Source organism: Schistocerca nitens, chromosome 2 (assembly GCF_023898315.1).
Source record: "Schistocerca nitens isolate TAMUIC-IGC-003100 chromosome 2, iqSchNite1.1, whole genome shotgun sequence".
NCBI classification, from domain to species: domain Eukaryota; kingdom Metazoa; phylum Arthropoda; class Insecta; order Orthoptera; family Acrididae; genus Schistocerca; species Schistocerca nitens.
Genome location: NC_064615.1, coordinates 324,714,608 through 324,736,917, shown reverse-complemented (window position 1 = coordinate 324,736,917; position 22,310 = coordinate 324,714,608). Strand labels below are relative to the sequence as shown.

At 43.0% G+C, this 22,310-nt stretch overlaps 1 protein-coding gene across 1 annotated transcript in view; it reads left to right on the top strand.

The window, feature by feature from the left end:
• LOC126234389 (cyclic nucleotide-gated cation channel beta-1) overlaps positions 1-22,310 on the top strand; it is a 181,330-nt gene that overhangs the window by 75,255 nt on the left and 83,765 nt on the right. Inside the window, exon 2 of the mRNA XM_049943076.1 lies at positions 13,641-13,767. Coding sequence (XP_049799033.1) covers positions 13,641-13,767 — 127 coding nt within the window. The remainder of the gene's footprint in view (positions 1-13,640; positions 13,768-22,310) is intronic.

Genomic DNA, 22,310 nt, shown 5'->3' with positions numbered 1-22,310 from the left:
CTAACGTAGCTGGTTGTTAGCATACATTAGGAAAATAACGACTGCAAAGTATTTATGCCTGGTAAGGGTATTTATTCTGTCCTAGTATTTCGTACTAAGTGCCTAACTTCATATTGACGCGCAGGTCATTCCCGTTTCCAAGAAAGGCCGTCGAACAGATGCACAAATCTACAGGCCTATACTGCTGAGTGCAGTATGTTGTACAATTTTGGAACACTCCTTATTTTCGAGTATTGTGATATATTTGGAGACCCAAACTCTTCTCTGCAGGAGCGTAGTTCTTAACTGGATAGAGAAAATACGAACTGAAGGAAACATACCACCATCATTAATAAAATCGTCGATTGATAACCTGCTAATATCACGTTATGGGGTTAAACATTTTACCTTGAAACATTTAATCGCGTTATGGGGTTAAACATTTTACATTGAAACATTTAATCGGTTATTTCAGATAAAGTAAGTTTTTTCAGATAGTTACAGCAGAGCTTCGTAGCGGCTGCTGCAGTCGGAAACATGGCTCCAGTCGAATAAACAATTTTTAGCCAAAGGCTATATTTCGTATAAGGTTGACAGAGATTATGGAAGAGGAGTAGTAGCAACTCTGGTCAGAGAGAATATAATCCACCAACCAGCAGTCTTAAATTTGTATAATTTGCCATTCCAAGCAGTGCTGAATTAGACAATATGCTAATTTCTTCTGTAACATTGTACATTCCTTCAAAAATTCTGGAACACCCAGTGGGAGGCTTTGTTTCAACAGATAGAACCACCGTACATACGAGGTGCGACAACAAAGTAATGAGACTGATTTTTTATTTTCTTTGCAAGATGTGGCAACCCTGCAGGCTTGCATAGGCACAATATCTTTGACCTAGGTCTATAAGGTGCTTCTAGTGCAAGTGGCACATCGATGTAACTGCTCAGTCGTGAGTTGTGCTGTAATAAGTTAACACGTGTTTGTGTCTCTCGTCACGGAAATGGAACCGCATAATATTGCGCAACGGTATGCCATTTCTTTTTGCGTTGTAAGCTTCAGAACCCTTTTAGCGAGAAGGTTATGTCAAGAGCTCAAGTTTATCGTTGGCATAAAATGTTTAGTGGAAAAAAGCTCGCATGTCAAAGTCAAAAGTGACATGCATGCTTGTCTACTTTGATTCATAAAGAGTGTGTGACTCCTGGACAAACAGTTAACCAATATTACTACAAAGAAATTTTAGAAAGACTTTGTAAAAGAGTTCGTGTCCGTGCCAACATTGCTGATAATTGGATTCTGCATCACGATAATGAGCCATCCAGTACTGCTCTGTCAGTACAGAAATTTTTAACCTCAAAACAAATTTCAGTACTACCACAACCACCTTATCCACCAGATTTCGCTCCGTGCGACTTTTTTTCTATTTCCAAGAGTCCAAACGGCAGTCAAGGGACACCATTTTCAAACAACACAAGATGTCCAAAAAGCTGTGGCGAGGGTCTTGGAGGATATTACAGAAGATGAGTTCCAGAAATGTTACCATCAATGGCAGAAGCGCTGGAAAAAGTGTGTGCAGTCAGAAGGGAACTACTTTGAAGGGGACAACACTAAACTTGACTAAAACGGTAAGCAACATTTTTTTCACATCAGTCTCATTACTTTATTGTCGCACCTCGTATTATGCAGAGACTATAATGCTCACATCACCTGGGGCTGCGCGTTTAATGAGAGAATGTGCGGATCAGTTCTTGTATTGTTGGGTAATATATCGATGACTGCTATGAATGATGACTCTCCAACAACGGTTATGGCTCCTGCGAGGGGAAAATCTGCGTTAGACTTAACGCAAAGCTCCCCTTGCATTGCAGTAATGTCTGCGTGGCAAGTACTCCAGGATTTTTTTAGAATCGGACCATTACCCTATATTTACGAATATTAGATGTTAATATAGTCGCTATCAGTACACAAACCTCACTGCTATATAGAATGTTATAAAAGCAAATTAGGAAGTTAAGAAATTATAATGCAAGAAATAAGACGATTTAAATATTCCGAACGGAACTGTTCGGTATGGGAAGTTCGCGTCACTAACAGAACGTGCAGCTAATTGCTTCCTTTAAGAAGCAGCAACGAAGGCAAGCGACTGACAGTTGTGTGATGGAACATAAACTGAACCAGGGCCATAGCAAGGAGATTAGCTCTGTTGCAAAGAAAGACGCCAACTTTAGAAAAATTTTTACATTGCAAGCGAACAGAAGTAACAACAAGAAAGTTTTGGAGGTATGCAGGACGGAAAGTTGAATTCAATACTTTTAGTCAACAAAAAAGATGCCAGCATAACAGAGGTCTGGCAAAATATCAGATGTAGAAATGAGAAATCAAATAAAAAAATTCTTCGAGGAAAAAAAGGTTTTGGTTAGAGCCCTTCTTGGACAGTGTTGCACCACCTTCAACCCGCAACGATGTTTGCTTAAATGACGATCAAACCGAGCATGAATTGTGTTTCCCTTCTACAGAAAAAAAGAGTTGATTAATGCTTTACGCAGTTCACCAAATACAGCACCTCGTATCGATGGAAAACATCATAGCATGATCCGAAACTTGCCATCCGAGGAACTTTCTATACTACAGAAGGTTGTACAATGAAAAATGGATGCTTAGTCCAGTATCTCAGGAACCGACGACGCAGATTTTAATATCTATTCTTAAACAAAGCAAACATTCTCTAAACCCGTTGTCTTACAGACAGATTGCACTTTTTTCATGTTTATCAAAGACGCTTGAAAGAATGGTTAAAAACAGACTAGAATGGTGCTGAATGGGGAGAAAAAAATTTTTCCCATGGCCCAATTTGGATTTCGGAAAGGAAAGAGTGTTATTCAGAACATAGGGATTTTGACAACTGGCATTCAGTGGACATTTTTGAACAAATTCTTCCCGTTTTCGGTGTTCTTTGATACAGCTGAGGCCTATGACAATGTGAAACTCACATTATTGAAAAATAAAACTAGTTTAACCGGTTTAACTCTGAAACTGAACTGTTGAATTAAATCTTTGCTCTCAGAAAGAAGGATCTTTGTTAACTACAACAGTAAACCCATCGGGCCTCAATTAGTCGACAATGGTCTCCCTCAGTGAGCCATCCTGAGGCCTCTCCTGTACATAGTGTATACGCGAGACATTGAAAAATTTTTCTAGTCATGAGTATCAACCTTACAAATCTCTTACGATCTTTCCCTGTATTCGAATCTTATTCGGTGAAATCAGCAAAAGAAATTATGGATCATGCTGTACCAATACTTAGAATCCTATTGAAAGAGGATGACCAGGAGCGAACACCGGAGAAATCATCGATGGTTATTTTTACGCGAAGAAGAGGTCCAGATTGCCCGGACAGTATCAGAGTTGGTGGAATAAATATCTAGTTCAGGAGTCAAGCTAAGTTTCTAGGCATGAGAACTGACTCGACACTAACGATGAGACCTAACATAAATGATATTTCTTCTAAGATAGAAACAACGGTGAATGCACTGTGAATGCACACAATGTGTGGCCGGCATATGCTCGGGAATACAATCGAAAATTCTGCTCAACTTGTATAGAACCCTTGTACGATCAATGTTGGATAATGGATGGGTATTTTAACCATGATGGGGTCAGGAATTTCAATATAGAAGCTCTGCAAACTTCAATATCGCCTTTTTCGAATATGCACTGCAGCCATGCTATCCACTGTACGAATCTCTCCTTACTGAGGCAGGGGAACCACCACTGAGTATCAGAAGGCAAAAACTTGCGGATAAATTCATTTTGAAGCGAATTTCACTGACTGGGTAGCTTATAATCAATGGTAGACATCGAAAAATTTAATTATTTATCTGGAAACAGAAGAAAGCCACTGATTATGAAATCTCTTGAATCGCGGACCCTTATATGAAAATAAAAAGAAATACGAGGTCTTAACAACAATCGCTAGCCCAATTGAAGTAAATGTAGTAATATTTGATAATATCGAACAATATAAAGATTTTCCAGTTCTTAAGACCGAAATCAACATTTTGCTCATGATGATTTTCCTGAATTCGACAAAGATGTATACGGATGGATCCAAGACTACCGACAGCGATAGTACGACGTGCAATACACAACCCTACAGAAAATCCTATATTCTGTACCTTAGGAGGCAACAATCTATTGCGCGGAAGCAATCGCAGTTATGGAAGCAGTAAAATATGGTACATCTTGCACACGAAGGATTATGGTGGTATTAACCGATTCCATAAGTGTACTAAAAGCCCTAAAAAAACCAAAACGTATCGAAAGTGCGTCGCCTGTAATTATAGACGTTATTAATTAAAAGTCGCTACAAACAAATAAGCTAGCAGGAATAGTAACAGATTTCTTGTAGATTCCATGCCACAGGGGGCATCCTTCTTAATGAAATAGGAGACAGTTTAGGGAAGCGAGCAATGAACTTAGGGGAAATCCTAAATGATTGACTTTCTTATCAAAAAATGCTGAGCTTAATCAGTGAAAAAGCGAGAAACGACTTGCAAATGCAATGGGATTCGACCAAGATATGAAAAGGGGTACAATATGGCCAGTTGTAATCAAAATAGCGTTATCCCAATGTTTACTGAGTGGGATAGGAGCGGACGATTCATAACAATGGCTAAGCGCATAAGCTTAAACCATGGGACATTCCCAAACCATCTGTTCAGAGTAGGATTGAAGGAATCTCCATAATGTGATTTATGCAATGAAAATGGAGACGTGGTCGTCTACTGTTCTCGTGTACCAGATACAAGATAACGAAAATCCATTATCGGCGCATTGGTCAAATCAAAGATTTCTCTTCCAACGTCGGCTGTAGTGTTATTGTCAACCCAGCAGAGTACACTAGTGTTAAATGTGACGTTCAACCCCTTAAATTAGAGGACCTTACTGTATAGAGACACTGTGTGCATCGGGTTTGGAGTTTTGTATGTCATGTTATCTTTTTTGTGAGTAGTTTTAGTGGTGACTTGTATCCATCATTTATTTATACCCCAATTTTAAGAAAATATCAGTTCGCAAAGTGTATAGGAACTATTAAGAAAGATACTTCGTAAATGTGATGAATGGCTGTATGGCGGTGGCCAAATGCCAATGAATATAAATGAATTGCTTCCTCCAACGCATACATCGTGAAAAGATTCGAGCTGACACGGAGGCTTATCAACAGTCGTGCTTCCGGTGAATTATTGGCGATCGGAGCAGGAAAGGAGGTGGAGTGACAGTGGTACATGGAAATTCCATTTACCACACCCAGTAAGGTAGCTTGCGAGGTATAAATGCACATCTAGGACTGAAAGAAGCACAGTCTGGGAAGGTACTGGCCATTAGTCTCAGCATAGAGCCAAAGCCATTCCCTGTTTCAACAAGCTATTTGTAGCATCATGTAACCAGCTTTGTGTTGTATAAAAATACGTTTTGTATAAAAATACGTTCCTTATTAACTTTAGGATGTAGCCTTAAGACCATCATCACCTGAAGGAACGAAAAAGTCGTACGCGATCGGTCCAGTGTAACAGGGACCAAAGCTTGCTGCTAGGCTGTACCCATTTCGGGAGCAAGCGTGAGTTCGTATGCTGACTTGCCGCAAGCAGAGCTCCTCGCAGTGGGCTTAACAACGTTCTGTTTTGCTGCTGATGAACCTTTCAGGGTATAAAGTCGTGGCCCACGAAACTCCTCTGTTCCTAACGTTTCGTCCTGAGCTGCGCTGGACATCTTCACAGGCGTTGCTCCTCCGTTGAGTCTTGTCCACCCAACGGAGGAGCAACGCATCTGAAAATCTCCAGCGCAGCTCAGGACGAAACGTTAAGAAAAGAGGAGTTTCGTGGACCACGACATTATACCTCGAAAGGTTTATCGGCAGCAGTATCAGCCGGTCGTGAAAGCCTTCATTCTATCAACAGCCTCTGCGTTAGACGGCGTCAGTCGCGTCCTCGTATCATAACTACACTGTGAACGCTACAGTGTAGAGAAATGATCGCCAAACCGTCGATCGCGAGCTACTAGTTGCTCGCGGGGACGGTTTAGGTAGATCGTTGTAGCGCTCAGGTTGACTAACCTGGATTGCTTCACTGTGGGCTCAGACCACGCTCACAACTGCCACTGTCAGTCAAGATTACTATATTGTCAATCTCGCAGTTGATTTATACGTGCGAAGTTGTACAAACCGAACGCGCTGGGCAGAGCAGCATAGAAAGGCGCAGACCGAGGCAGAGCTGCGCAGAATGGAGAGAGTGTTGGTAGGTGCGCGGCAATGTTCCAATGTATGCGTGTGTGCGCGTGCACGTGCGCTTCAGTTAGAGTGGAAAACGACAAACGCTGACCAAAAAGAAAGCGCACGAACGAACGCTTTCATTTGATGTACCGAACAGCGCGGAACTTGTTCGTTTCTGCGCAAAGCGGCGCGGTTTTGCCTTGCACACCGGCGCGCCGCGCTGCGCCGAACCTCTTTTCTTTGGCGCGGCTTATGCGGATGTGTCTTAACGTTTTTCGTGTGTATACCATTTGCTGACGTGGATACTTTGATTTACACAGTGATAATAAGCTAAGTTTGTTCTTACGATGGCGCCTTTTCAAGCAAAAAATTTATCAAGTCTCTTGTACGGCCATCTTTTCAGAGATGGTAGCGGGTCTCGGCTGTTTGCTACAGGATGTCAAATCAGACACCTTTCAGCCGTCTAATTTCCAAACTTATTTAGTTTGGTTACCACTTTCGGCGATTTATTACGCCATTTTGAGGCCCCTATCCAACGTGTAGGAAGACTCCACCTCGGTTCTGGTCAAAATAGAGGCCAGCATTCAACATCTACATGGATATTCTGCAAATCACATTTCAGTGCCTGGCAGAGGGTTCATCCAACCACCTTCACAATTCTCTTTTATTCCAATCTCGTATAGCACGCGGAAAGAATGAACACCTATATCTCACCGTACGAGCTCTGATTTCCCTTATTTTATCGTGGGGATCGTTCCTCCCTATGTAGACTGGTGTCAAAAAAATATTTTCGCATTCGGAGGAGAAAGTTGGTGATTGGAATTTAGTGAGAAGATTCCGTCGCAACGAAAAACGCCTTTCTTTTAATGATGTCCAGCCCAAATCCTGTATCATTTCTGTGACACTCTCTCCCATATTTGACGATAATACAAAAGGCGCTGCCTTTCTTTGAAGTTTTTCGATGTACTCCGTCAGTCCCATCTGGTAAGGATCCCACAACGCGCAGATACCAGTTGAAGCGATCGCTATACCAAGCAGGAATCTACAGATATCAGTATTTGAATGCTAGCTCCTATTTTGACCAGAACAGAGGGGAAACCTTCCTACACGTCGGTCAGGGGCCTGAAGATCGCGTGGTAAATCGCCGAAACCGGTAGCCAAATAAAATAAGTTTGGAAATTAGACGTCTGAAAGGTGTTTGACATCCAAAAACTTATCACTTTCATACGGAATGGGAAACAGATTACTTCTTTACCCAGGTGGACAATTACGCATGTTTACTGTGCTGAGCAAGTGTATCACTTGGGAAAAGAGGGAACATCGAACGTCGCATCGAAGCCGTTCACTGAGGGATTGAAAAGGATTTCCCACGGGATTCTGCTCTAATTAAAGGGAAAAGAAGGCAAGTAAAATCCAAACTTAATGCTCAACAATCTGCATTTCTGAAACCATTAGACAGGAATAAAGCAACAACTGAGGCATCATTTCGATTTTCAAAAATTACTGCAAAGAATAAGAAACCGTACAAAGCCCGTAAATTGATCAAAACTGCGTTTTTAGAAGCTGCATATTCACTATTTGATAGTTTCAAAAATAAATCTGACATAACGCCTTCTATTAAATCTATAGAGGTTTGCAGTTATGGTTTGCGGTTGCTGTTATGAATTTTGACTTTTGTTGCTTGCAGCTATTTTTCTCTACAACGTGACGAATAGGGCGATATAGGTGCCCAGTTGGCTGTTTTTGCAAGAGTGGCTTTGTTAATTTCGGAATAGTAGAGGATCTGGTAAGGAATATACCACTAACAGCACGCACTACGGGACAGGACATACTTTTAGCAATTTGAGATCTTACTAACTCTGAAAATATTCGTGTAAAAATGTTGGTGGCCTTACCAATTGATGGAGCTCCTGCAACGGTAGGCGGAAGGAAGGAGTTCATAGCCTTGCGTTATAAAGGCAACAGCTTTCAGAAATTGCAGTCTTATCATTGTGTAATATAGCAGCAGTCTCTGTGTGGAAAGTTTTTTAGTATGAGCAATGTAGTGAAAATAGTCATAAAAGAACTGAATCAAGTTAGATCACATGCAATTCAAAGACTTTTGTTCAGAGCAGCTGACTGATGAACTAAGCTGCCAGTATGGTGATGTGATGCTTCACAAGGCAGTTCGTTGACTTAGGAGAGCCAGAGTTTTACAACATTTTAAAGATATGCTTCCTGCCTTAGCATAATTTTTGAAAGACTAAGGCGAATCCTTCCATGAACTAGAAGATCCTGTTTGGCTGCAGGATTTTGATTTTTCGCAGACATCACAGTAAAATTGAATATTCTTAACTTTCAGCTTCAAGGTAAGAATAAAGGTAAAGGGGGAACTATTTCAGATGCTGGAACTATGGCAAAGAAAATCTCATCCAAGATGAATAGAAACACTTTGCCTGCTTGAAACAGACCCTTGATGAGCAAGGCTCTTCAACGCCTCTTTACATTGGCAAACAGTACTTGGAAATTCTTTCGTATTTGAGAAGTTAGTTCAACAAACGCTTCCAAGATTTCAAAATCATTTCAGTTGTGCAGTTTGTCAAATCACCTTTTATAGAGATTAATGGTGAAACTTGTGCCATGGAACATTCTGATTTTCAAAAAGACAATGCTGCTAATTGTTTTCCAAAATAATTTGTATTTAAAATCGCTTTCTTCGAGTTCTGAAAGTATTTGGTCGCTTTCTCCTAAAGAAAAATACCAAATTTGGTACACATTGGTCTCAAAGTGAAGGCGATGTTCAGATATACATATTTATTGTGAGGTTTCTTTTTCCAGCATGAAATTTAAAAAAAAGAAGCAAGGTGCAGCAACAGACTGACTGATGAACATTTGGACAACTGAATTCAAATGGCAGCCAATGCCTACTCTCCCAACATTAGAATTACTTGTTGATGATAAAAAGAGCGCCATCCTTTTCATTAAAGTTAATAAGTTTGAAAAAATATCTGTTTTTACATTTGTAATTTATTACTAAGTGCACTTCAATTTCTTTCTTACGTGCTATTCAATTTCAATTTCTTTCTCTTATGTGTAAAGTGTGGCTAAAATTCACTTCTTTTTTACTACAAATGTATGTTTATAGGTAATAAACAAATACACGATATTTTTAAAGTTCTTATTTCTGTCCTAGTTTCTTTTGGTAGATCACAGTATGATTTAAAAACAGTACGGTGGTTAAGAAGCTTCATAAGTTTGGCGACCACTGCTGCAGAGGATGCAAACCCACGTTTGCTGTCGAAGGAGTGTCTCAGCGGCGAGCTTTGGCAACTATAATTTCGACGCTCGATAGCAGCGTTGGTTGACTTTTATGGACATAGGATCCTGTGTTCAGTTCATGCCTCAGTACATCCTCTACATCTCCTCGACGTTTGTCGGTATCGTTTTATTACAACCTTCTCTAAATGCGTTTGTACGATGCACATTTTAACCGTCACCGGACGGAAATGGACGCATGCATAACAGCGGCAGTCTCTGAATATCTCGGAAGCGGGACGTAGGATTTCAAACTGCAGTAACTGAACACACTGTCGATTATATTCTTCCGCCCTCTCTGAATTAAGGAAATCAATCAATCTACTGCGAAAGTCTTTCATTTTAAAACAACTAACTGATTTAAGTTTGTGTGTTTCACTCGAATCTTTTGAGTGTGAAAATTATGAAATTGTTGTAGTTACTCTCTATAAATATGCGCATACCTGTTGACAACTTGCCGGCCGTAGTGGCCGAGCGGTTCTAGGCGCTTCAGTCCGGACCCGCGCTGCTGCTACGGTCGCAGATTCGAATCCTGCCTCGTGCATGGATGTGTGTGATGTCCTCAGGTTAGTTAGGTTTAAGTAGTTCTACGTCTAGGAGACTGATGACCTCAGATGTTAAGTCCCATAGTACTTGGAGCCATTTGAATTTTGTTGACAACTTGTATCAGATTTCTGTTTTGATTTGAGCTCTCAGACGTAATAGAATTGTCCCTTCATGAGAAGACAATTCTTCATAGAAATAAAGGAATTTTCTCGAAGATATTTACAATTTTGATAATTTGTAGAAACTTTTTCATATAGACTTGATCAGTTTTGGCTCACATAATACGTTGGTACGAATCACACTACCGCAAGCTGTAGCGACAGTTGTAGCGAAGACAGCAGTCCTCATTTGTCTCGAGCGTGCTTGTTCTGTGTTTTGATTTGACGAATCAAACCCTGTGATAACTGTGCAAAGCAATTTTCGTACCAGGTTAGGTAAAGATCCTTCCAGTGTATCTGCCGTTTATCATCTGTAACAGTGTTATGTAGAGATTGGATGCTCTGTGAGACGTATAAAATCCTCAGGACGAACACGTGTGTCTAACGACGTCGTAGGACAAGGAGCGAGGCCCGGCCTTACTAACAGTCCTACGAAATCGACATGGCGTGCTTATCGCGAGCTGGGCGTCCCACAAGTGGCTTTTTTGTCGTGTGTTAAAAAGACATTTTCTTCTCAAACTGTTAAAACTACCAGTGCTGCAAGAACTAAAAGAAACGGTAAAGGTTGATTTAATGACTTCTGTGGGGATGTGTTACATCTATTGGAAAAGACGAGGATTTCATTGGAAGCTGTTGTGATGAGGTGGATCTTCACTTAAGAGGTAGGTAAAGTTAATTAACACAACTGTAGGATTAAGGGCAAACCTGGAACATGTTCGTGATAGCCCGAAAGCAATATCTTTTTTGCACTGAGCAAGAGCAAGGTTTATAGTCCTTAGTTTTTCCAAGAGAAAACAACCAATGTAATAGCGTATTAAGATACGCTCGAAATTTTTTAATTCCTCTGACTGACAAGAGTGACCAAGAATGCTAGGTAACACTTCATGCAAGATGGCTCATTAACATGCTACCTTGCCGACGTCCGGTGTTTCCTCAGTAACTAATTTCCAGCGCGTTCACCGGATGTAACGCCTTTTGCTTCATCTTGTGAACATTCATCAAAGGTACCGTGTTCGTGCGAACCCGTATCGGTTACTTTAGCAGAGTTCAGTATAAGAATCTACACGGCAATTGAACGAGTTACGCCTGACATGCTGCAACGAGCTTGGCGAGAAATCGGCTTCAGAAGGGATGTGTGCCACATATCCAATGGAAGTTGCATTCACCTTTTCTAGCTATAAGATAAAAACTTGATGTACTGTGCTAAAAATGACGCAAAAACCGTGTGTGTAATTGATATGAATAAATCTACATGTATTTTCAAAGTTGTTAAGTCCTTTTACAGGGTGTTTCAAAAATGACCGGTATATTTGAAACGGCAATAAAAACTAAACGAGCAGCGATAGAAATACACCGTTTGTTGCAATATGCTTGGGACAACAGTACATTTTCAGGCGGACAAACTTTCGAAATTACAGTAGTTACAATTTTCAACAACAGATGGCGCTGCAAGTGATGTGAAAGATATAGAAGACAACGCAGTCTGTGGGTGCGCCATTCTGTACGTCGTCTTTCTGCTGTAAGCGTGTGCTGTTCACAACGTGCAAGTGTGCTGGAGACAACATGGTTTATTCCTTAGAACAGAGGATTTTTCTGGTGTTGGAATTCCACCGCCTAGAACACAGTGTTGTTGCAACAAGACGAAGTTTTCAACGGAGGTTTAATGTAACCAAAGGACCGAAAAGCGATACAATAAAGGATCTGTTTGAAAAATTTCAACGGACTGGGAACGCGACGGCTGAACGTGCTGGAAAGGTAGGGCGACCGCGTACGGCAACCACAGAGGGCAACGCGCAGCTAGTGAAGCAGGTGATCCAACAGCGGCCTCGGGTTTCCGTTCGCCGTGTTGCAGCTGCGGTCCAAATGACGCCAACGTCCACGTATCGTCTCATGCGCCAGAGTTTACACCTCTATCCATACAAAATTCAAACGCGGCAACCCCTCAGCGCCGCTACCATTGCTGCACGGGAGACATTCGCTAACGATATAGTGCACAGGATTGATGACGGCGATATGCATGTGGGCAGCATTTGGTTTACTGACGAAGCTTATTTTTACCTGGACGGCTTCGTCAATAAACAGATCTGGCGCATATGGGGAACCGAAAAGCCCCATGTTGCAGTCCCATCGTCCCTGCATCCTCAAAAAGTACTGGTCTGGGCCGCCATGTCTTCCAAAGGAATCATTGCCCCATTTTTCAGGTCCGAAACGATTACTGCATCACGCTATCTGGACATTCTTCGTGAATTTGTGGCGGTACAAACTGCCTTAGACGACATTGCGAACACCTCGTGGTTTATGCAAGATGGTGCCCGGCCACATCGCACGGCCGACGTCTTTAATTTCCTGAATGAATATTTCGATGATCGTGTGATTGCTTTGGGCTATCCGAAACATACAGGAGGCGGCGTGGATTGGCCTCCCTATTCGCCAGACATGAACCCCTGTGACTTCGTTCTGTGGGGACACTTGAAAGACCAGGTGTACCGCCAGAATCCAGAAACAATTGAACAGCTGAAGCAGTACATCTCATCTGCATGTGAAGCCATTCCGCCAGACACGTTGTCAAAGGTTTCGGGTAATTTCATTCAGAGACTACGCCATATTATTGCTACGTATGGTGGATATGTGGAAAATATCGTACTATAGTGTTTCCCAGACCGCAGCGCCATCTGTTGTTGAAAATTGTAACTACTGTAATTTCGAAAGTTTGTCTGCCTGAAAATGTACTGTTGTCCCAAGCATATTGCAACAAACGGTGTATTTCTATCGCTGCTCGTTTAGTTTTTATTGCCGTTTCAAATATACCGGTCATTTTTGAAACACCCTGTAGAAACACCCCGTATATTGCTACAGTCACGCTGTATAAGCGCCAGGAGAACACGTTCATTTACTTCATTGTACACACATGTATGAATCTGCTCCAAAATGTTTTCTACTTATGTGCAGTGCATCTAATTTATATTTTTCTATGTGCATGTATATTTCGATTTGTCTCAGTTCTAGTAATATTCTCTTAATATTTCTTTACTATAAGTATTTTTAGATTTTTAAAGAACCGCTGCATGAAATCGTTTATCTTTTTCTTAGGAGGGCTGCCTGTAGCGTATGAGTCCTTTTTACATCGAAAATGATCGATTAGAGCCATAGTGTAAAACGAATGTTTCTTAAACAGTTCGATGAGCTACAGTGTTTTACTTCATGAGCTCATAGTTACGTAATTTCAATGATTCTTACTGCACCATAGAATTAGATTTTGATACTTTTATTGTTTCATAGTATGTGAGTGACGTAACTTTTTTCAAAATTCCTTTTATTTTCTTTGTTGTGAACTGCATGCTAGTTCGTACTGCATTTGTTTTATGGTGATGTGAACTGCATGGAACGTCATTTTTAGCGTATGGTATACCCTGAGCGCCTGGCATTGGACAGTCTGAAAGCATCAATGCTCTGCAGCGAAGGGTCCTGGGCAAACGCTGACAGCCTGGAGAAAGGCACGGACAATCCGGCGCATCAGATATCAGGTCAGGTCAGCACACACACACACACAAACACACACACACATACACACACACGGATGGCGCAAGGGTGAGCCAAGTCATCATTCTGCGCAGAGGTAGGGACTATAAGCCCAATGCGCTGTCTTGCTGAAATCTTTGCTTATTTCATGGCTTTTGTTTTGGGAAATGGAAAACAAGCTTAACGTCACTAGTAACTAAACCACATGCATCAGAGATTTTATCACCAGTTTGGAAGCGAGTTTATTTCATTACTGCATCTAATTTGTTAGTCCTCATTTTTCTGTCCCTCGTGCCGCAGAGCCCTTTTCAGAGTGTCGTGTGTCGCATCCTCTTCATCTCCTTTTGCTCTTAGTGGAATATTTATATCTACAAAAGATCAAAAGATCAGCCACTTGCTTCTGTCTTAACCAACTCCTGAAACTTTCTGCAAGTTTTTCCCATCCTCTAGCAATTCTCCCTCAACGATGCGTCGCGTTCTCTTATGCCTTACAATCCGGTCCAACATGTTCTCACCGCTCAGCCGTACCATATCAGTCTCTTAGTGTTTCTTCTATTGATCGCATTTTAACTTTTTCGTCTCTAGACTGGCTGATCATTCGCCATTAGTTTTCTACTGGGCTGGATATGAAATCACCTCTAACAATCTGACAGAAAAGACGTGCCGAAGACAACAGGTTTTTCTTCTGCGTCGTAACTCTTTTGACTGGTTTTATGCAGCCTGCCACGAATTCCTCGCCTGTGCCAACCTTTTCATTTCAGAGTAGCAATTACAACCTACATCCTCAATTATTTGCTAGTTGTATTCCAATCTCTGTCATCCTGTACGGTTTTTACCATTAACAGCACCCTCCAGGAAGATATCCCCCGGTGTATTGACAGAGGTCCTATCATCCTGTTCCTTCTTTTTGATAATGTTTTCCATGTATTCCTTTCCTCTCAGGTTCTGCGCAGAACCTCCTAATTCCTTTCCTTATCAGTCCACCTGATCTTGAACATTCTTCTGTAACACCACATCTGAAATGCTTCAATTCCCTTCTGTTCCAGTTTTCCCACAGTCCGTGTTTCACTACGACACTATACCGTGCTGCAAACGTACATTCTCAGAAATTTCTTCCTCTTAGACACTACTAGACCTCTCTTTGCCAGGAATGCCCTTTCTTCCAGTTCTGGTCTGTTTTTGTGTCCTCGTTGCTCGTCTGTCATGAGTAATTTTTCTGCCTAGGCAGCAGATTTCCCTAACTCCATCTACTTTGTGATCACCAACTCTGATGTTAACGTTATCATCATTCTCATTTCTGCTACTTCTCATTACTTTCGTCTTTCTTCGGTTCACTCTCAATCCAGATTCTGTACTCATTATACTGTTCATTCCATTCAAAGATACTGTAATTTGTCTTCACCATCAGAGGATAACAGTGTAATCCGCGAATTTTATCGTTGACATCCTTTCATCTTGATTTTAATCCCACTTTTGAACCTTTCTTTTATTATCATGACTGCTGCTTTGATGTTTAGATTGAAGAGTAGGGGTGAATGACCACGTCCCTGTCTTACACCATTTTTAATCACAGCACTTCGTTCCTGGTTTTCCACTCTTATTCTTCCCTCTTGATTCTTGTACATGATGTATATCATCCACCCGTCTTTCCCAAATGCTTACCCTTATTTTTCTCAAAATTTTAAACATCTTGCACCATTTTACATTGTCGAACGCTTTTTCCAGGTCGGCAAAACCTGTGAACGCCCTTTGACTTTTCTTCAGTCTTGCCTCCATTAGCAACTGCAACGTTAGTACCGCCTTTCTGATGCCTTTACGTTTCCTAAAGTCAAACTGATCGTCATCTAACAGATCCTAAATTTTCTTTTCAATTTTTCTGTATACTGTTCCTGTCAGCAACTTGGATGCATGAGTTGTTAAGCTGATTGTGCGATAATTCTCGCACTTGTCGGCTATTGCTATGTTCGGAACTGTGTGGATGGTAATTTTCCGAAAGTCTGATGGTATGTCACCAGAATCACATTCTACACACCAACTTGAATAGTCGCTTGGTTGCCACTTCCCCCAGTGATTTTACAAATTTCGATGGAATGCTCTCCATCCCTTCTGCCTTACTTGAAATCTTCCAAACCTATTTCAAATTGTGATTCTAATACTGAATCCCCAACCTCTTCTACATCGATTAATGTTTCTTCTTCTGTCGCATCATCAGATACGTGTATGAAACGTGGGTGGTATGTTCAGTGATTTTGCATAGGGTCGTGAATCGTGCCTTGATAGTTGGCAAGAGAATTGCCTCCAGAGACAAGGTTTTGGGTTCGAGTCTTCATCCGATCCACAGACTAAAGAACTCACACTCCACTGTAGAGTGAAAGACTGATTCTGGACACAATTTCCTGTCTTATGGCTGTGTCATTTCTCACAATGCTCTTTCTTGCAGGCGTGCTAGACGGCAAGGTATGTAGGAGAACATCTATGAACTTTGGAAAATATAAAATAAATACAGGCAGAAGTGGAGCAGAGAGCTGGTCGATAGTCTTGCATGCATACGAGGGGGAGCAATAAGGTTTTACTTAACGCCTTGAAAAAATAAAGATACCTAACGAAGTCTTGTTTATTTACAAGTACAAGGCTGCAATCGAAATTCGCAGTGCAATTCCCACGCCTCAGTACCGTAGTACCTTGCTGGAGGAATAAACCAAAATGGGGCACCTCGTTGGTAAATGGGAGGGGAGGGGGGGGGGGAGCCAGCGCCATTTTGTTGTGTTGTGGCTCCTCTAGCGGCGTGCATAGGAATTGCAACCCGAGGATTTCACTGTGCACCGGAACTGCAGATATGCGCCTTAGAACAAATAAAAACTTAATTACGTAACCTTTCATTTTAATCAGTCGGTAAGAGCACTGCGCGCGAAAGACAGGTTCCCAGATTCGAGTCGCAGTCAAGCACATAGTTTTAACTTGGCAGGACGTTTCGACGTTCTGTGCCCATAGAGTAGCATACATTTCGCATAACTGTTGTATAGCATGTTCTTGATTACTATTTTTCTATATTTTCATGGGTGGATGAATACGCCATTAGCTTTCTGTATCCGCCTTTTAACTGCCGCCTCTTTGCCTGTTTTCACAACTACGCTTCCAAGGTAATCAAAATGAGTCTTTTCTTCTACTTCGTTTCCATCAATGCTGATAATTATTCTTGTATTGATGTTAACACCAAACTCTGTGATCTTGTTGGTGATGATTAGTATGCCAGTTTTCGCTGGACTCTCTAATTTTTGTGCTTTGTTTACTCAACTATCTGATATTAACATCATTTTAAATTCGTTATAGATAATTGATAGTTACGTAAATTCTAAGAAACTGCCACATAATGCTTTTTTCTCTTGGCAGTAAACACAACAGCAAGAACGATACATGGACACAATGTGGAATAATGTCATCGTTTATTAACCTTAAGGCGATTAGAGAATGTGTACTGAGAAGGCATAACGTGTGACTATGAAGACATCATTAAAAAAATATATATTACATACCACTGACAGACGATTGAAGCCGTCATAATAAACAATGGTAGTTAACAGAATCAAGATGATCTGGCTCACTCTAGTGCTTAGAAGCTCTTTATATTGTCAATAACAGATTTGTCTTCCCAAGAATTGGTTAATTTCTATCTTGCATGTTTATTTAGAATTACTTTAATTATTCTCATTCAACTTTCTTATAATTTTGTATGATATAGCAGTAGCTGTGTTGCTTCTAAGAGTCAATGCTTCACATCCATTGAAACGTAACTAGAAGCCAATAAAATAGTGGTTCTGCTAAGTCTGCTGACTACTTATAATACCACATCGCTCAGTTGAGAACTGGATTCTGAAATATACTGAATATGTTGCTTATATTTATGTAAATAAGTAATCTGAAATTACCCAAAAATTTCACACATAGAAACAAATTATAGAAAAGTTCATTAGCATACACTTCTCCAACGTTTCATATAATGTAATAGTTCCAGATTGTCTAATATTTCGAATATTAAGATGCAGAACTTATGCCTTTCATTAAGCCATGCCATATAGGAAGCAAAAATTCCGTTCATCTCTTATTCCGGTGTGTGTGTGGGGGGGGGGGGGGGGGGGGCTTCTCAATTTTGCAGCCACGCTGCTTGAGCTAGAAAACAGCCCTCCCACATTATTTGTGAGAGAGCTAAAAGAAAGAGACCATTAAATTTTTTGAAAGGTGTTCAACAATTACTAGCTAATCTAATGTAAAAAGTAAATATTCCACTATTTCCACAAATTATTATGAATATAACTTGCGGAAGTTAAAAGTTCAAAACTGTGGATGTTTCGAATTGTGTTTTATGATTTTCTTTCTTAAATACGAAATAGATCTATAAATGAGCAACGAAGAATCTATTAATCTTCGGATATATAACTTCTGTTCTGATTAAATGACAAATTTTCTTTGAGTGCTTTTAATACTCGAATAATAAATGAACCATGCAATAGGTATTTATGAGAGGCGATATCATTAAGTTTTTAACAGTCAGTGGTCTGATGAAAACGATATTTACCATGCACTGTACCACACAAGAACGATATAGCTGCTCTGAATTTCTTTTACGATCCAAGAAACGGGATGACATATTCACTTCCAGTGAAAGAGTTCTGAAACAAGCGATGCAACCATGCTGTCTGTCCCTTAACGCCGTGTATTACAATCACTAACGGGCAAGGCTATTTTGCGCTTATGTGGCGAGAACTCTGTGAGCCTATCGATGCCTATCTGAGACACGTTTTCCCACGATTCAAAGAGGAGAAGAAAGCCTGCAGTTCTGGATAAGCCGTGGGATAGGCTGGCCTAACTACAGCGCATCTCTGAAGCAAATGGCAAAGATGCCGAATTAGTTGGTGCAGTGGTTAAGACGCTGCATTCTTATTCGCGACCGAGCGAGGTGGCGCAGTGGTTACGACACTGGACTCGCATTCGGGAGGACGATGGTTCAATCCCGCGTCCGGTCGTCCTGATTTAGGTTTTCCGTGATTTCCTTAAATCGCTCCAGGCAAATGCCGGGATGGTTCCTTTGAAAGGACGAGGCCGACTTCCTTCCCCGACCATCTCTAATCCGATGAGATCCATGACATCGCAGTTTGGTCTCTTCCTCCAAACAACCCAACCCAACTCTCTTATTCGCGAGGTGCGATCCGCAATGCCAAATGGAACCTTTTCAATTAAGCGAATCCCGGGACGTTTCCTTTATCAAGACCTGAGCCGATCTCATTCCCCATCTTTGTGCAATTCGCGCTGGTGACTCGTCTATAATAGTCGTAATGTCGATGGGACGTTGAGCTCTAACGTCCTTTCCTTTGAATAGTAGACACGGTGATTAACCTTAAAGTCAGGGTAAATCTCGTCATAGCATTCGAGCGGTAGTAACGTTGCAATACAGCATCCATCACCTATACAGGGGGTGGGCAGAAATATGGAAACACCGCGAGAAATGCATGCTTGAATATAAATGCAGATGATAATAAAGCTTACTTACACGTTGCGCTGTTGTATTTGACCACTAATGGCACCTGTGCAATGTCCTCATTACATTGTAGGTGTCAGTCATGGTTGGTTGGTTGGTTTCGGGAAAGGGACCAAACAGCGAGGTCACCGATCCCATCTTATTAGGGAAGGATCGGGAAGGAAGTCGGCCGTGGCCGTTCAAAGGAGCCATCCCAGCATTTGTTTGAAGCGATTTAGAGAAATCACAGAAAACCTAAATCAGGATGGCCGGATGCGGGTTTGAACCGCCGTCCCCCCAGAATGCGAGTCCAATGCGCTAGCCACTGCGCCACCTCGCTCGGTGCTCAGTCGCGGTCAGAACGATGTTCTGTGTATCCTCGGAGTCTTTCGCGGTGGCATACATGAATAAACGTTCTCGGTTTTCAAGACGCGCCATTTCGAATAAAATCCTCGAGCTTTCGAGGACCATCTCCGCCATCGTCGTCAGGAGTTCACTGACTTCCGGGGTTGCTACGGTTTCTGGCTTATATAGGCATGATGACATCATCAGCAGCCAATCAGATAGACCCCAGGTGGCGCGCGCGCGTAAGTCGACCCGGGCAGCTAGCGGAGCTATTGCCCGTGGCAGCACCGGTGACGTCAGGTGGCGCCAGGGGCAGGCGCCACGTTTGAAACTGCCGCTCCCGCGTCGCGCATCTGTGTTTGCTTTCTTTCGTTGTCCAATGCCCGCCCCTCGTTCCCTGCTGAGTGTGTACCCCTGTCTGGCGTGTGTGGTGTACCCTGTGAATGTGGCAGCGTGTATATCGGACAAACAATTCACACGGTTGCGGAGCGTTGTACTGAGGACAAGCGCCATATAAAACAAAGGGAGCTTGACAAGTTGGCCATAGCGGAGCATTGCCTAGAAAACGGATATAAAATACAATTCGAAAATACAAAAGTGTTGATTCATGCATCTGCATATTGAGACTCCGTTATAAAGGAAGCGGCCGAGATTCGTTTAAACAACAACAGTTTCAACAGAGACCAGGGGTACACACTCAGCAGGGCATGGGGGCGGGCGTTGGACATCGAAAGAAAGCAAAGACAGATGCGCGACGCGGGAGCGGCAGTTTCAAACGTGGCGCCTGCCCCCTTGCGCCACCTGACGTCACCGGTGCTGCCACGGGCAATAGCTCCGCTAGCTCCCCGGGTCGACTTACGCGCGCGCCACGTGGGGTCTATCTGATTGGCTGCTGATGATGTCATCATGCCTATATAAGCCAGAAACCGTAGCAGCCCCGGCCAGCGGTGGCATCAGTTTCTCACCACCCTCCAGGGAGACCTGGTTCCCCTGCATCAGCACACCCGACCCGAATCCAACACCACTCCTGATGTGGTCCTTGCCTCTCCCAACCTCCTTGGGCGCATCACCGCAAATGTCCTTGACCTCATTGGCAGTGACCATGTTCCTGCTCTCCTCACTATCTCTAATGGTCGCCATCCCTGCAACGCTCCTCGTCCTGACGTTCCTCCTAAACTTGCCCACGATTACTCCCGTGCCCACTGGGATGCCTACCGGGACTGCATTTACACCCAGGTTGACGGCCACGACCTTACCCTCCAATCTCCTGATGACATCTCTCGCACTGCCGCCTTCCTGCACCAGACCTTGTCTGACGCCGTCGCCACCCATATTCCCACCAAAGCCATCCACCCTCACCGCCCCGCCCTGCCTCCACAGGCCGTCCTTCTCCTTCGAGAGTCCCGCCGCCTCTACCGCTCTTTTCTCCGCACTCGTGACCGGGATACACTTACCCGCCACCGGCAATTACGACACATCTGCAACCTGCTTACTGCGAAGAAACGCCGTGCCTGGCGCCAGACATGTACACAACTCAATACCACACTCCCCATAAACTCTTCCAAGTATTGGTCTGTTTTCCACCGCCTTACTGGGACCCGCCCCACCCCCCAGTATCCTCTCCTCCTTAATGACCGTCCCTTTCCTGACAACCTCAGTAAGGACAACCACTTTGCCTCTCACCTCTCCGATGTTTTTTCCATCCCAGATGATCCCCGCTTTGATTATTCCCTCTTCCCTGACGTCATGGACCGTACGAATACCTCTATTCCTCCCCTTGCTCCTAGCTTCCAGTACTTGGGCCACACACCACCATCTGAACTTAACACTCCCATCACTACACAGGACATCAGCCTCACACTCCGCACTAAACGCAACACTGCTCCCGGCCACGACTGCATTACCTACCGCCACCTCAAACACTGCCCTCCCCCCTTCCTTTCAATCCTTGCCACCCTCTACAATGTCATCCTTGCCACTGGCTTCTATCCCGACCTGTGGAAAACCTCCCGTATCCTGATGTTCTCCAAACCCAACAAGCCTCCATCTGATGCCTCATCGTCCTATCTGTCTCACATTGGTGTTCAGCAAGCTCTTGGAATCCATCCTTTCCCGGCGCATCCATCACCACCTCCGCCAAAACCACCTCCTCCCCAACACCCAATGTGGCTTTCGACCTTCCTTCTCTGCTGATGACCAACTCCTCCGCCTCACTCATCTCCTCTCCCTCCAGCTTAACTCCCGTCGCTCAGCCATTTTTGTCTCCCTTGACCTCGAAAAGGCCTATGACCGTGTCTGGCATCCCGGTCTCCTGTTTAAACTCCAAACCTACGCCCTTCCTATCAACTGTATCCGTCTGATGGCCTCCTTCCTCTCCCACTGCCCCTCCTATGTTATCATCCATAATGCCAATTCCCACACCTTCTACCCCTCTGCAGGTGTGCCCCAGGGCTCTGTCCTTTCCCCTCTCACCTCCTGTACACGGAAGATATGCCCCAACCCCCCCCCCTCCCTCCAGTACACCTCTTGGAATATGCTGATGACACCGCATTCCTCGCCCTCGCTCCTACCCTCCAACGGTCCCAACGATTTCTCCAGAATCACCTTGACCTTTTTGCTGCATGGTGTAACCAGTGGCTCCTGAAAATCAATCCTTCCAAGACCCAGGCAATCATCGTAGGTTGCACCACT